Source organism: Notolepis coatsorum (assembly GCF_963971535.1).
Source record: "Notolepis coatsorum genome assembly, chromosome: 19".
Taxonomy (NCBI): domain Eukaryota; kingdom Metazoa; phylum Chordata; class Actinopteri; order Aulopiformes; family Paralepididae; genus Notolepis; species Notolepis coatsorum.
Window position 1 is genome coordinate 92,733,898 of NC_140183.1, and position 16,130 is coordinate 92,750,027.

Genomic DNA, 16,130 nt, shown 5'->3' on the forward strand with positions numbered 1-16,130 from the left:
GGGTGTGTGTGCTGTGTGCATTTGATGGTTGTTGCATAGTGATTATTGTTCGTTTAGCGATTATTGTTCGTTTAGCAGCCTGATGGCCTGGGGGTAGAAGCTCCTTCTGAGTCTTTCTGTGCTCGCCATAAGACTCCGGTATCGCTTGCCTGACTGCAGCAGTTCAAAGAGGCAGTTGTTCGGGTGGCTCGAGTCCTTAATAATTCTCTTAGCCTTCCCCTTGCACCGCTTGTTGTAAATGTTCTGGAGGGTGGGAAGCCCCCCTCTAATTGTGCGTTCGGCTGAACGTGTCACTCTTTGTAGTCTGCTACGGTCTTGTGCAGTGCTATTCCCAAACCAGGAGGTGATGTTGCCGGTCAGGATGCTCTCTATTGTACATGAGTAGAAGTTCCTAAGGATCTTCTGACTGACTTGGAACTTCCTTAGGCGCCTGAGGAAGTAGAGGCGTTGTCGTGCCTTCTTCACAACACTGTCAATGTGTGTGGTCCATGTCAAGTCCTCGGATATGTGGGCTCCGAGGTACTTGAAACTGTTCACTCTCTCAACTGGTGCCCCGTCGATGCTGAGGGGGCTGTAGTCCTTGACCCCCGACCTCCTGAAGTCCACAATCATCTCTTTTGTTTTGCTGACGTTCAGGGAGAGGCAGTTCTCCTGACACCACTGTGACAGGTTCTCTACCTCTTCCAGGTAGGCCCTTTCGTCGTTGGCAGAGATCAGGCCCACCACTACTGTGTCATCAGCAAATTTGATGATGGTGTTGTTGTTCCGCTGTGCTACGCAGTCATGTGTGTACAGGGAGTAGAGGAGGGGGCTCAGAACACAGCCCTGGGGGGCCCCTATGTTGAGCGTGATGGATGAGGAGGTGCAGTTGCCGGCTCTTACCACCTGGGGTCTGCCCGTCAGGAAGTCCAGGACCCACTGGCACAGGTCATAGTTCAAGCCCAGGTCCCTGAGCTTGGCTATGAGTTTGGAGGGGACTATGGTATTGAATGCTGAGCTGTAGTCGATGAACAGCATTCTCACATAGTTCCCCTGCCTCTTGTCCAGATGTGATGCTGCTGTGTGCAGCACATGGGCTATGGCGTCCTCCGTGGACCTGTTGGGGCGATATGCAAATTGCAGAGGGTCCAGGTTGATGGGGAGGGAGGAACAGATGTAGCCCTTCACTAGCTTCTCAAAGCACTTCATGGCTATGGAGGTGAGGGCTACAGGGCGGTAGTCGTTGAGGCAAGCGGGCGTAGATTTTTTGGGTACAGGCATGATGGTGGACTTCTTCAGACAGGTGGGGATGACGGCCTGTTCCAAGGACAGGTAATCTGATTACAGTTACTTTTCCAAGTGGCTGTGCATTACTATTTAGTTACTATATCATAATGCTGATGATAAGAGAGCCAAGGGTACAGTCAGCTAGACCGGAGATGGGACGTGTGCTCGCCCACGCACGCACACAGCCACACACGAGAATAATAAACTTTAATACCATGTTTTATATTACACAACGGTTTTACAAATGTATTTTTAATTAAAATTATATTATATACATTTTCTATTTTATTTCGTTTGGGAACCACTGTCCTAGAGTGCCTGAAAAGTGGACAGATGTGACCTTATATGGGCTGATGGCTGATGACATCTCATGATGACATGTCTGAGCAGCCAATCATGATTTATGACATTATGCACTTTCAATAAAGCATTATAAAAAAAATAAAAAAAAACGGTTGTCATTCTTATGTTGTGGCAGCAGCAGGGGGGACGACGAGGCGACGACAACTTCGTAACCTAGTTACGTTCAATCAAGTAATCAGTAAAGTAACTACATTACTTTTTAAAGGAGTAATCAGTAATCAGATTATTTTTACAAGTGGCATCACTGGTTGGGACCAGAAGAGGGTTGTGGGCCTTCTTCTGGTGGGTCCCCACATGACAACATGTACCAGTAAATAATGTGTTTATCGGACCCTGGATCCCATGAGAAAAAAAAGAAAATAATAATAAGTTGGGTCCCTGACTTGAAAAGTGTATGTGTAGTAGACGATAGTGTATGCTGCATTACAGCTACTTACACGTTATACAGTAGGTGAGGTGGTCTCAGCCTTCCCACTCACACTCACGTGTTGCACATAACCTTTGTCGGGCCATTCATTTCACTGGAGGTGTCAGTGGACACACAGAGGTGTGCTTTGTATATTATTGAGAATGCCACAGGTGTTTGCCAAAGGAGAGGTGAGAAAGGTTTGTCTTACACACATATTGACAAGAGCAGTTTCAGAAAGAAAATCAGAACTGAGGAGTACAAAAAAGGTGTTAGTTTGTAATCATAGTTTGGTGTGCCTCAATGTCTGACAATATGTGCAATGCACTAAAAGAAGGTACTGTCAGATGATGTTCAGCATACTGTAGAACTACACTACTGGAATGTACATACTCAGCATGCAAATATAGTATTGTCATAAAATTAGAGGGTGGAAGGTTGTGGAAATATTCACTTTTAACTAGGGATGCTCGATATTGGCTTTTTTACCGATACCGATATACCGATATTGTCCAACTCTTAATTTCCGATACCGATATCAACCGATATCAACCGATACCGATATATGCAGGGTTTCCTCCCCCAAAAACTGAATCATTTCAGGTAATTAACATTACATATCTCTTGTTGTGGAATTAACACAACATTATGCATACTTTTGACAATAAATAAAATCAGAATTTTTTCGTACTTGCTTGCTTGGGTAAATAAAGGTTATAGAAATGTAAAAACAAAACAATTTTTTGTTTGTTTTTGTTTTGAAAACCGATAGGCTACCGATATTTTCTGATATCACATTCTAATGCCGATATCGGCCGATAATATCGGTAGGCCGATAATATCGAACATCCCTACTTTTAACCCTTGTGTCTGAAAACTAAAGTGTTACACTCCATTATGGAACTAAATTGTCCTCTTCAAAAAACCATACAAATATTATATGTTGAAATAATTTTCCAATTTTCTTTTCATAAATATTTATTCAACTTCAGCCCTGATCATAACCACCAAATATTCAATTGATTTTAGAATTGTAACTCTTTAAATGCCAGTGTTTGTGATGGCATCACAAATTATTGTTTAAAAAAGACACAAAAATAAATATTTTCAATATATCAAATGCTAAGTAGGTTTTTCTGGGGGGAATTATTACAGGCTAGCATATGTCATGATTAGCAACAACACAGATTTTGAATTTTTGTAATGTCAGATTAAAAATTAAATACTCTTGTTGTTAAATCTGACATTACAAAAAAACTAAAATATCCATAAAAATCAGTGTTGTAGCTAATCATTGACACATGCTAGTTTGTAATAATCCCCAGCAGAAATGTTTTGCATTTGATATATTGAAAATATAAAAATAATTGTGTTTTTTTAACAATAATTTGTGATGTCATCACAAACACTGGCATTTAAAGGGTTACCATTCTAAAATAAATGTAATAATTGGTGGTTATGAAGTTGAATAAAACATTTATAGAAAGAAATTATTACAACATATAATATTTGTATGGTGTTTTTGAAGAGGACAATTTAGTCCCTAGCTTACCTGTTAAACTAAGGTCCCCCAATTGGGGGACCCTGCTGTGTTTATCATAAATCGTTGGCTACAACCCTGTCCAAAAACTTTCGAGATCGCCAAATGATTGACGGAGCTAGAGCCCCGGGAGTCAGGGGTTAATGAAACGGCAGTCGACAGGCAACAAATAGGCCTTTAATTCTATATTGTATTAAAATAAATTCCACTTTGCCGCTAGAGGTCGGCAAAGTGGCGCATCACGAATCGTCCTCAAGAGGGCCCACATGTGCGCCCTTGGATGTTAAGAGGTTGTGTTTCTTTTTCAAATGTAGCCAAGAGTAAAGAAAAGACCATAACCCTATCAAAACAGCAGTCAAAGTGTATTATTTAGTTTTTTTATTATTATAATTTTTAGCATTTTTACAGCTTATATTGGTCACACAGGACCGACAGAGGAGAGGGCGAACGGGAGGAGATGTGGGGAAGACATGCAGCAAATGTCACTGGGAGCGGGAGGCGAACGCGGGACGCGTGAATACTTTCGGCAAGCAACAAGCCCTTCCGTCCTCCCTTCTGATTGGCCGAGCGCGCGCATGCGCATGAGCCGCGACAAGCCCCTCAGCCAGGCAGCAATACTAAGCTCCAGTTAACCTAATTTATACCGTAACGAATCATTAAAAAATATATACCGTTAACTGGAATATGTTGTTTCTTTACACATATGTTGGATTATGTAATTGGTTTGTCATGACAAACCAATAAAAAATCGCGCGACTCAGGCTTCATCCTCGGCTTGGCGGCTGCGTTGCGGGTCCACGACCCTCCGTGCTGCGATACGGCTTTCAACAGCGGGGAGAGTGTGCTGCCGTGAGCGGCATCGCTGAGCTCATCAACGAGAAGCAGTAACACAACAGTGAACACATAGTTGCAAATGCATCTGTCAGTCGTACTTAACTATGTGTTCACTGTTGTGTTACTGCTTCTCGTTGATGAGCTCAGCGATGCCGCTCACGGCAGCACACTCTCCCCGCTGTTGAAAGCCGTATCGCAGCACGGAGGGTCGTGGACCCGCAACGCAGCCGCCAAGCCGAGGATGAAGCCTGAGTCGCGCGATTTTTTATTGGTTTGTCATGACAAACCAATTACATAATCCAACATATGTGTAAAGAAACAACATATTCCAGTTAACGGTATATTTTTTTAATGATTCGTTACGGTATAGATTAGGTTAACTGGAGCTTAGTATTGCTGCCTGGCTGACGGGCTTGTCGCGGCTCATGCGCATGCGCGCGCTCGGCCAATCAGAGCAACGCGGAAGGGCTTGTTGCTTGCCGAAAGTATTCACGGACCCGGGACGGCCGCGTAGGTGTGCGAGGCACTACGCGGTGCGACACGACTCGAGGGCGCCCGAATCGTCCACAAGAGGGCCCACATGTGCGCCCTTGGATGTTAAGAGGGTAATGTTGTGGTTCTTTTTCAAATGTAGCCAAGAGTAAAGACCATACCCCTATCAAAACAGCAGTTAAAGTGTATTATTTTCATTGTTACCGATGTTTTTAAGATTTACAGAAAATAAGAATTTATCGGAAAAATGTTAATTATATCACTTTTATCGTAAAACCGCGAGCAAATGACTAAATCCAGATTTAACACTGCCATTGAAAAGAGGAGCCTTTTCCCTATCCATAGATGTATGATTTGGCCATAATAAGGTCAAGGTCAAGTTCAAATATGAATTTATAATTAAAATGTATTATAATTTATTACTGTATCTACAAATCCTTCTGTTTAATCCTCTTCCCTTTATTCATTTGCTTAGATTCTTTGGACACTTGATCTCAAGAAGGTGCTGCATGAGCTCAGTGAGCGAGACAGTGTTATTCACCGGCACAGATGCAAAATAAAAATCATAATTTATATTCTCCTTTTTTTCATTACAATTTACGCAAGCCTAGTAACAGACATAATATTTCTGACACTGGGAATACATACCCCCGGGTCCCTAGATGTTCCTAGATACCAAGAACATGCTAATTGACCTTGTAGAAGTGGAGCAATCTTCCATTTACTTAGGCATGTACCTTTAGGCGAAATTTCTGAAAATAGGGCTACAGCTTAACCGGTTTTAATGGTAAGAGTGTAACTTAAAATTCTACTGGCTGAATGAAAGTGGTGTTAAAAAAAAAGTTTAAGAACTCCAAGATAATTCAAAGATACACACCTTTGCCACATATCTTGGCTACAAACATAACCACTGCAAAGTTATTAAAAAAAAAAAAGAATCTCAAAGGACAATTTTGTCCTTATCAGACACAAGGGTTAAAAACCTTGCACTAAAAGAGCTCTACTGAGAAGATGGATTATGAAATATTACCATTAGATCTTTGTGTGTAAGACACTGGACGAATATAGCTGGTTGTGTCACTCAGAGATTCCATTCCAGAGAACATACCTTGTGTCAGAATTTATCATTTTGCTAATTGGTCATTTACAGCACTTCGCCCCGAGGCAATATTTGCATGAGTAATAAAATACAGATAAAAACTGATGTTATTGTCTAACAATTTTGGGAAGGGGGCAGGACATGTCAAACACAAGTATAATAGGAAGAATAGGAAGAGCATTCTCACAACACCTATATGAAATGGAGAGGACAGGCAGAGGATATTATGCTATTTTCCTATTTGCTTTCATATCAGGTAAGCTCTTATTGGTATCTTATGCAAATGTAATGTAGGTTGTGGATGTAGTACATGAAGACATGCAAGTGTAAATAACAGCAATAGAAAGTCAGTATTTCAAACCAATCATTACTTGTAAATAGCCGTGCAACTGGAAGATTATCATTAAACAGATCCAATCTAACATCTTGTTGACCAACACTATCTTGCACGATCACTTTTGTGAGTGCCTCCATCTTGCCAGGGGGTTGCTGACCGCCACAATCATCATGACTATGCCCTTCTCCAGGTGTACCGGCCTCCGGCGGCGTTGAGGTGGTACCGTCCACCAACCCGGCCAGAGTGGGTGACGCGGTGACTCTGGCTCTGGCACCTCCCATGGCCCTGAGTGCAGGGAGCTGGTCCGTGGGGGGTTCCTTCGTTGTCACCTGGCAGGGGGCACAGCAGGCTCCGTTCCCAGCGTACAGCGGCAGGGCATCGGTTGACCTCGCCACGGGGGCCCTCCGTCTGACCTCGGTCACGGTGGCCGACTCGGGGGTGTACGTGGTCGCAAGCAGCGATCCCCAACTCAAGGCTATTGTCACCATCGCTGTTCTGGGTGAGACTATACATAACAGGTGTTAGACTGAGACATTTGCAACTGTAATCTGATTAAAAGGAGAGAAAACAAGATGCTGTAAAAAAGAAAAAGCAAGTTACTGTATGGATTTTTTATATGGTGAGGTACTGTGAGAGAAGCATTTCCTCAAAGCATTTTGCTCCTTTATCAACTAATCTTGATGCATTTCTACCTTGTGGTCTTTGTCAAAAATCTTTATTTTAAAGGTAGAATCTGCAATGTTGTCAAACTGCGACCTCTAGGTTTCTCTTGGTATGCACTTTGTTTACATTTTTAGTTTTTGTTTGATGCATAGGTTGGATTTCAGTGAGTATATGGGGATGGGTTGCTACTGCTGGCCACACCTAAGGCTCTGGCAAGAGAGGTCTGGAGAAATTCACAGTATAATAAGTTACTAAATGCCAAACCACACGTCAGACCAAAAAAATATAAAAACTGACAGATTCTAGTAACATGCTTTGAGTAAATGTTACTGTTGCAGTGTATTATTGGGAGCTGCTGCCTAACCACCATCAAGCCTATTGAATTAATTCTGGACCAGCACCATTCCCAGTTGGAGGTGTTATAGCTACAGCATATTTATAGGGATTGGCACCTTGCATGGTCGCCTCCGCCGTCGGTGTGTGAATGTGTGAGTGAATGGGTCAAATGTGATGAACACATTGTAAAGCGCTTTGGATAAAAGCGCTATATAAATGCAGCCATTTACCATTTACCATTTATAGCAAAAACAACCTTTCGATAGTTTCTGCTCTCTTCCGCGTCACTCTCATGCCCTCTCTTCTCCTACCCCTCCCTTGTTATTGTTTTCATGTTCACACTCTTTACTTTCCTCAACAGAGCCGGTTACTGCTGTGAAATTGACTGCCAACATTACAGAGATGTCGGAGTTCAGCGGCTCTGTCAGTCTGTCCTGCTCCTCCTCTGGCTCCTCCCTCTCTTACTTCTGGCTGAAGGGCAGCTCTGAGGTTACAGCCAGTGAGGGAGTTCAGCTTGGTGATGGAAACATCACTCTCACCATAGTCAATGTGACTCGCCACGACCAGGGACCGTTCAGGTGCAACGTGTCCAACGCTATCAGTGATGCAGTCAGCCAACCTCAGAATCTTATCATCAACTGTGAGTTGGATTCAATATCAATCCAATCCATCTGTCAACTCTTGTGTGGTGTTCGCGCTTCTGTTACTCACCCAATGTTCACAGGTCTGGTGGACACACAACATTACTGGGATTTTAAAACAATAAAGTCATAATAACAATTCATGTAATTCAGTAATTTGACAAATACTTACTGTCAAATTACAGTAAAATCAAATAAATGTACAGATTACAACCTTTATTTAATGGTTAATATTTTGATAAAAGGTAATTTACTGTATTTTTATGGCATTTACACTTAAAGTAGATCTGTAAAATAATACAGTGAATTTCCCGGGATTTTTTTTTAATTTATTACAGTGATTACAAGCAATCAAGACAACATATGGTTAATATTTACCATTTAGCTCTGATACATCACATGTATCAATAAAAGTGCTATTTGGTTTTTGTGATAAAATGCGATGTGTAAAAAATGTAATCTATTATAATCAAAAGGCATAAATCATGTTTATCTTGAAAAATATAAATGAAACAAGGTGGAGGCAGACAATGAAGGTACAGAATGTACTTTTTGTAAACATTTTACCATATACTACTTGTTTTCACCAAAAATGTCTATACCACATATATAATATAAATGTGTTTCAAGTTCAAGTTTTCAAGTTTCAAGTTTCTTTAATATTTGTCATACAGAAGTACAGAATACTTTTATACAAAATGCTTCTTACTGTTATGCTCCAGAGACTGTGCAAGACAAGATAAGTATGAAATAAAATAACATAGTAAAATTAGAAGTAAAAAAATGAGGTCACAGTGTTCAGTTTAGACATATGTACAATGTTCGATGCAGAATAGACGTAGTTACCATACAATATACAATACTGTGCAGTGTACTAATATACAATACTATATAGTGCAAGGCAGAAATGGGACGAGGTGCAATTTAGGTACAATTCACAGTAGGTGTACGAGTTGTAGTGCAAATCCTTTATCAATAAATATAAAGTGTAAAGTGTGTTTGTGTGATCTAAAGTGTGGAGAGTGGGTGCTGCAGTGTGTTGTTTGTTTGAGTGAGTGTGTGCGTGTGGGTGTGTGTGCTGTGTGCATTTGATGGTTGTTGCATAGTGTTTATTGTTCGTTTAGCAGCCTGATGGCCTGGGGATAGAAGCTTCTTCTATGTGTATGGGGTACACAGTGTGCACTCAATGAAAATATATAATTTTTTATTTTATAATTGTCACATAAAATGAGCCAAGGGCAGGCCAATTAGTCTCAGGTTTTTAAATAATTCTTATAATTTCATAGTTCTTCTTTTAGTAAACATTGAAAAGCACACAAGAGACATTGAAGTGGACTTACTGTAGTCACTTCAACAAGAGGTTAACCGCTGACAGGAGGGTTTCTTCTTGGTAAAAATACAGGTATACGCTGATGGAGGAGGCCCCATGAACAGTTAAGCCAATTGTTTGTATCATAAATCGATCAATACAGACTGTATTAATTAATGTTGTGTTTCTTTGTAGCCAAGAGTAAAGACCTTAACCCTATCAAAACAGCAGTCAACATGTATATTTTCAGCACTACGTTTGTTTACAGATTTTTTAGATTTACTGAAAATAAGAGTTTATCGAAGAAAAATGCTAATTCTATCTCTCTTTTATTATACAACCGTGAGGAAATCCAACACTGCCATTGAGAAGAGGAGCTTTTTCCCTATCCATAGATGTATGATTTGGCCATAATAAAGTCAAGTTCAAGATCAAATATGAATTTATAATTAAAATGGATTATAATTTATTACTGTATCTACAAATCCTTCTGTTTAATCATCTTCCCTTTATTCATTTGCTTAGTTTTTTGTACACTTGATCTCAAGAAGGTGCTGAATGAGCTCAGTGAGTGTTGGTGTTATTCACCGGCACAGATGCACAAAAATATCATAATTTATATTCTCCTTTGTTTCATTACAATTTACTCAAGCCTATAACAGAAACAATATTTCTGACACTGGGAATACATACCCCCATAGATGTTCCTAGATATGCAAATTGACCTTGTAGAAGTGGAGCAATCTTCCATTTACTTGGGCATGTACCTTTAGGCGAAAATCTGAAAATAGGGCTACAGAGGGAACCCACAATTTAGTCTTGCATCTGGGCTCATTATGAGTCAGCTCTGCCGGTGGTTCATGGACATAAAGGGTCACTGCACTGTTTTAGAGATATTTTTATGCTTATTACTTTCACAGGAAACCTTAATAGGTTAAAACTGGTTAGGAGGCTGCAATTCTTGCACCCACGTCCTTTGTGAGCTGTTTATACATGTCACACTAAATAAATGCAGGGATACTGTAAAAGCTCATCTCAAAACATTAACCATCTCTCTCTCTCTCTCTCTCTCTCTCTCTCTCTCTCTCTCTCTCTCTCTCTCTCTCTCTCTCTCTCTCTCTCTCTCTCTCTCTCTCTCTCTCTCTCTCTCTCTCTCTCTCTCTCTGTCTAGATGGTCCAGACAGTATGGCCCTTACCGTGAATGAACAGGACGCATCCTATTTCATCACCGGCTCCAACCTGATCATGTTGTGTTCAGCCCAGTCCAACCCCACCGCTCAGATTCAATGGGCTTTCAATGGGGACTTTCTGAATGAGACAGGTCCAGAGTTGGAGTTCTACAGTGTCAGGGAGGACCAGAGCGGTCCATACTCCTGCCTGGCCTCCAATAACAAGACCAATATGAACAGCAACATCACCAAGCATATCACCATAGCTGGTGAGATCAAGTCTTAGTAGAGTAATGAGAACCTATCAGTCCATCCTGTCTCTCTGTCTATCCCTCCCACCATCCATCCATCCATGTATGCATACACATTGTACATACATACATACATACATACATACATACATACATACATACATACATACATACATACATACATACATACATACATACATACATACATACATACATCTATCCATGCATCAATCCATCATCCCATCATTCCTTCCATTCATCCATGCATGATCCATATGTATACATCAATCCACCCATCCATCCATCAATCTATCCATTTGCTATCTCACCCTTGCTTTAATTGTGTTTTATTTTTATATTCTCCAGGATCAGAACACCTGAGAGTCTGTGTGTGGCTCCTCCCCCTCCTCTCATTGTCTGGAGTTCTGCTTACCCTGTCAGGTATAAGTCTTAGAGATACTACAATTCATCATATATTTAAATTCTATAGAAGTAGCCTATATATCCCCTACTGTCATAGGATATCTCTACAGTACACTGTTTTCTCTTAAGAGAATCTCCAGAGCTATCTTTTTAGAGGTCTGGACTATTGATTTACTAATCAAGCTCCCTGGGGTCGATGCTATCATATACAACACTGCTGCATAGAGACTAACTGTTGTTTCTCCCCAGACTGATACCATTGTGCCGTTCCAGTGTGGGCTCTGGTGCGATCGTATCCATTTCAGAAGCCTTGATCCAGCCTTGAAATGCAGTGTTTCTATGGAGACTTTGTCAAATAAACCCATAATGATAAATCCAACACTGAATGTCTTCTGTGATTATTTATTCCATGTTGAAAGCAGCTGCTGTTGTTGGTAGCCATTAGTTGAAGCTGGCTGAAGTCAAGTCAAATAATGTAATAATAAAATGGAAATAATAATAATAATAATAATAATATAATAATAATAATAATAATAATAATAATAATAATAATAATAATAATAATAATAATAATAATAATAATACACTACATGGTATATATAGTCTGAGAGTCTGTGCAGTGTTTAGTAATTAAGAGTCAGTCAGTCCTAAAAGTCCAACAGTCCACAAGTCCTCTACCCGTTTTTCACGGTTGTGGAGTCTACTGAGGGTGAGATGAAGACTCGTGATGCATTGGGTTGAGTCAGTCAGGCTGTGTTACTCTGTGCTATGACTGTGTTCCTCAGAACTAATGTGTAAACATATAGGCACTAGATCAGTGGAATTTCTATAGCAACCAGCAATCACGCGTGAATGTGTACATAGTTGTCCCTTGCACATTTGGATAGTATTGTAAGGCGTGTGCCCAGGGTACACTGATCATTCCATGGACATATAGTTGTTATTCATTTTATTCATATAACAATGTTTATTCTTGACAAGGAAATGGAAAGGAATAGATTTTTTTTTACATATAAAATATATTTCAGCCACACAAGCTCCCCCCCCACCCCTCCCCTATCTTCAATTTGGAAATCAACCCAAGACAACACATCTATGGAATGTATTTTATTTGACCTGTGTGTGTGTGTTATCCTTTTTTTGTCTTGCTTTTTTGAGAAATTAAGTTCTAGGAGAGGTCTATGTATAAGCCCTTGGGCTTTCTATCCCTCCTGCACATATGTTGGACTTCACTTTCTTGTTCTACAATTGTTGTAGTCTCATTTTATACAAATGTGCAAATAAATAAATAACAAGTCAATTTGGGATATGTGTGAAATTGTGCATGGGCATAATAAATTAGCTTTATATTTTTGGTGGAGTGTTCCTTTAACACTGTACTTTTCAATGTACTTCCATTAGTTCAGCTGTCGTATGTATTACCCCTGTAGGAAAGGACTTGTGTGTAAATCTCAGAGACAAAAACATTGATGCGAGAACCACTGAGGAGTGATTGATTTAATAGGACAATAGGATCGTTAATCTTCTCTCCACACTTACAGTAATGAAACGGTTAAGAGGGGTCTACTACCCCCGTCCTCTTACATAACAAAAGACAGGAAGTCCTGTTTAGACTAGATCCATTCTAGACAGGGACATGGTGTAATGATTAAATAATCCACGTTCACAGGGTTCACCCATATGGCGAAATTATATGTATCCTGTTGAAATGTGACAGATTTTCACCTAAAGAACACAAGACCAGCCATGGTGTTTACATGGTGTTCTGTCCTGCAAAGAGGAATGTATGAAATAATAGCACCGTGGCATTCAAGCACAGTTAAACATTAACAGACAGGGTTGGAAAAAGATGGAACATATATATTTCATCACTAGCATCACCTCAACCTGCTCACTCACTGGTATAAAGATTAGCACAGTACAACTAATTAAGGCTTGTGCTGCTGCTTCTCTCTCCTGAATGTATACATCTGATACATTGAAGTTGTAAGCTGTGTAGAATATTGAAAAGACACTTTTCATACATTTACATTTTTTTGAATGAAAAGAAAAAGCACCATATTCTAGGTAATTATATCAGATCAGCTAGCCTATAGTCTATTTGCTACTACAGAGAGTTTGTTGTTTGACATTTGCTAATATCAAGTCATACTTCTGCCATTGACCTTGTTGTTAGTGATGGCTGGTGACTGAAACACTTCAAGTTGGCTGTAACTACACAGAGCCATAAGCACTGTTCAGGCTGATCAACTGTGAATCAAAATACTTTAATACCGGAAATACATTTATTTATCTTCGTTTAGAATTTCTAGGCCTATATATATGCTGTAGAGTTTAGGTAGGGGAAACTACTGAGGATTCATACAAGCTTGAAGTAGGCTAGCGTTGTTGATGGACCATGGATCATGGAGAAGAGACCAAGGACAGCAGTTACATTTTACATTAATTATTGTCACACAGATGTTTTGGGCAAGACACCCTTATACACATTGTATACACATTGTATACACAATCACATTGTAGTATAGTGTAGTGTATAGTATATAGTGGTGTAGTGGTTAACACAGCAAGAAGCTCCAGGGTTCGATTCCCGCTTGGGGACCAGGTTTCCTCGTTGCCAGGTACCCAGGTGGGGTATCTCCCAGGCCTTTCTGTGTGGAGTTTGCATGTTCTCCCCCTCTGTGCTCGCAAGGGTTTCCCCCCAATAAGAGAAACCCAATGGAAAAACATGCACAACAGACCGCTGGCGCTGTCGCGTCCGTGACGAAGACGGGCAGGAGCACTTGGATTGGTCCCCGGGGTGCGGCCCCTCGCCGACGCCCCTATCTGCTCCCAGCTGCCCTTGGGGGGAAGGACGACGGGATGGGTCAAGTGCAGAGACTCAATCGCATCGGCGACCCAACAATTGCATGTGTGTGTGCATGCCAAATAAAGACTTCTCCAAAGTCCTGCATTATTATTATTATTATTAAACGTTGAAGGAAATACAAATAAAAAGTCGAATTGGACTGCTGTCCTGGTTTCTTTTTCATGATCTATTTCATTGATTCAGCACCCATGAGCCTTTACGGTCTAATAGAGGCCTTGCACGGAATGTTTGTGTAGTTCTCTGTCTTCCAACATGGCTGCCTGTAACATACCGGTAGCAACCATTGTTTTGTACATAGAGACAGTGGTTGCTATGTGCAAAAGAATGGTTGCTGTGTTGATATATGAGAATGTATCAATTAAAACGTAACCCTCTGGGATACTGTTGTGTCTCTGTCCAATAGAATAGGGTCTGCAGTGGGTCTGGGCACTGTGTCATATGTGGCTCCACCCCAACAGCAGGTCTTTCAGGAAGCAAAGCCACACATGGCACAGTGCCAGCAAAAGATAAGATAAATATTACTTTTCTACACGTTTCAATTGAAATAACTAGAAGAAATATGTTTTTTTTTCTTTTTTTCTCTCTACTAAAACAGTGTTTTTTCATCCGTTGCCTCAGGACAATATTGTGCGACAACCAATATCTGGTTAGAGGGGTTGAAAACCTTGGTGTTTTTGTGCCCTCATTGCACACTGTTGCCCTGAGGCAACAAACCAATATCTGGTTAATATTTTCCTCCCTAAAATAAATAGTCATGCCATAGAGGGTTAATAATTTGTTGTTGTATTGCTGGATTTTGTTAACAAGTCACAGTAGAACAGTCATATGCTTTTACAGTGTTTTACCTGCTCTACCACTGCACAGGAAGTAGGCGTTTTCTTTTGAAAGTGGTCACCAGTGATTGCAGCCAGCCACACTGGAAGAAAGAGAACTACACACACATTCTGTGCAAGGCCACTATTGTGAGTTGAGTGTCTTGTGTCTTATTTTATGAACTGTATACCAAGGGTGCAATATCCAATATGTTGTAATTGTTTGAGTAAGATAGAGAGATGTTCAATAAATGTTTGTTCAATGTTTCTTGGTGGCGCAACATCCTATCTGTCTGTCAACCTAAAGGTGTGCGTGTGAAGTTGATGAATAGTTGCAAAGCAAAAATGCATGTGTTTCTGACATTTTTACCAAAACCCTACATCGAATGGAAAAGACCTTGAACATCCTTATAATAAAATAAAATACACTTTAAGAATAAGATTATTATTGTCAATTTACACAAGGCAATTTATTAGTTTTTTCATAAATACCTAGTTACACATGCACAAAGTCCCCCATATGTATTTAATCAGAAAGGTCAGAGCACAGGGTCACTCTGGAACACCTTTTCGGGTTCAGAGAAGATCACTATCCATACGTATTCTGTCTGGGGTTCCTTGGAAACTGTTGACCTATGTCTTTCAGATAATCTTGTCAATCTCCCTTGCTCAGGGACAGGGAAAACATTAGGTCTACCTTCTAATGTTTAACTGTGGGTCCTCTTTGAATACAGTCAACAATGGCCACATAAATGTGAAGAGAAGTCAACATTATCTATGATAACAACATGATATATGATAACAACGCAAAAATGCTCACATTAAATTACCTGATGGCATGACCTAAAACTCACCATTTAATTGTGGGAAAAAACACGTTGAAAAAGCTACATTTTCAAAAAGACTCATGTACGGGTGGACAAGGCCTTAGTCAGCAGAAACTTGTCTATGAAATCCTGTCAATATTGCTGTTTGGAAGGCAGTCCATGAACACGCGCGCACGCACACGCACACGCACACGCACACACACACACACACACACACACACACACACACACACACACACACACACACACACACACACACACACACACACACACACACACACACACACACACTTTGTAAGGAAGCACATGTGACATAATGATGTTGCATATTGCTACATGGCATTTGTCATGTAATACATTTTTTATCAAAGTACAGTCGAGTTGTGGTTAAACATCCTTGAATACTGCTGGACTGTGTTCAAGTTTCAAGTTTCTTTAATAGTTGTCATACAGAAGTACAGAATACTTTCATACAAAATGCTTCTTACTGTTA

The 16,130-nt window shown here is 40.4% G+C and overlaps 1 protein-coding gene across 1 annotated transcript in view; it reads left to right on the top strand.

Annotated features, from left to right (window-relative positions):
* Positions 1-11,443, top strand: part of LOC311246634 (cell adhesion molecule CEACAM6-like) — a gene marked incomplete at both ends in the record, with an annotated part of 49,628 nt that extends 38,185 nt beyond the window's left edge. Inside the window, 5 exons of the mRNA XM_084336782.1 lie at positions 6,528-6,836; positions 7,698-7,976; positions 10,458-10,724; positions 11,073-11,147; positions 11,403-11,443. Coding sequence (XP_084192908.1) covers positions 6,528-6,836; positions 7,698-7,976; positions 10,458-10,724; positions 11,073-11,147; positions 11,403-11,443 — 971 coding nt within the window. The remainder of the gene's footprint in view (positions 1-6,527; positions 6,837-7,697; positions 7,977-10,457; positions 10,725-11,072; positions 11,148-11,402) is intronic.
* Between the last annotated feature and the right edge of the window lie 4,687 nt (positions 11,444-16,130).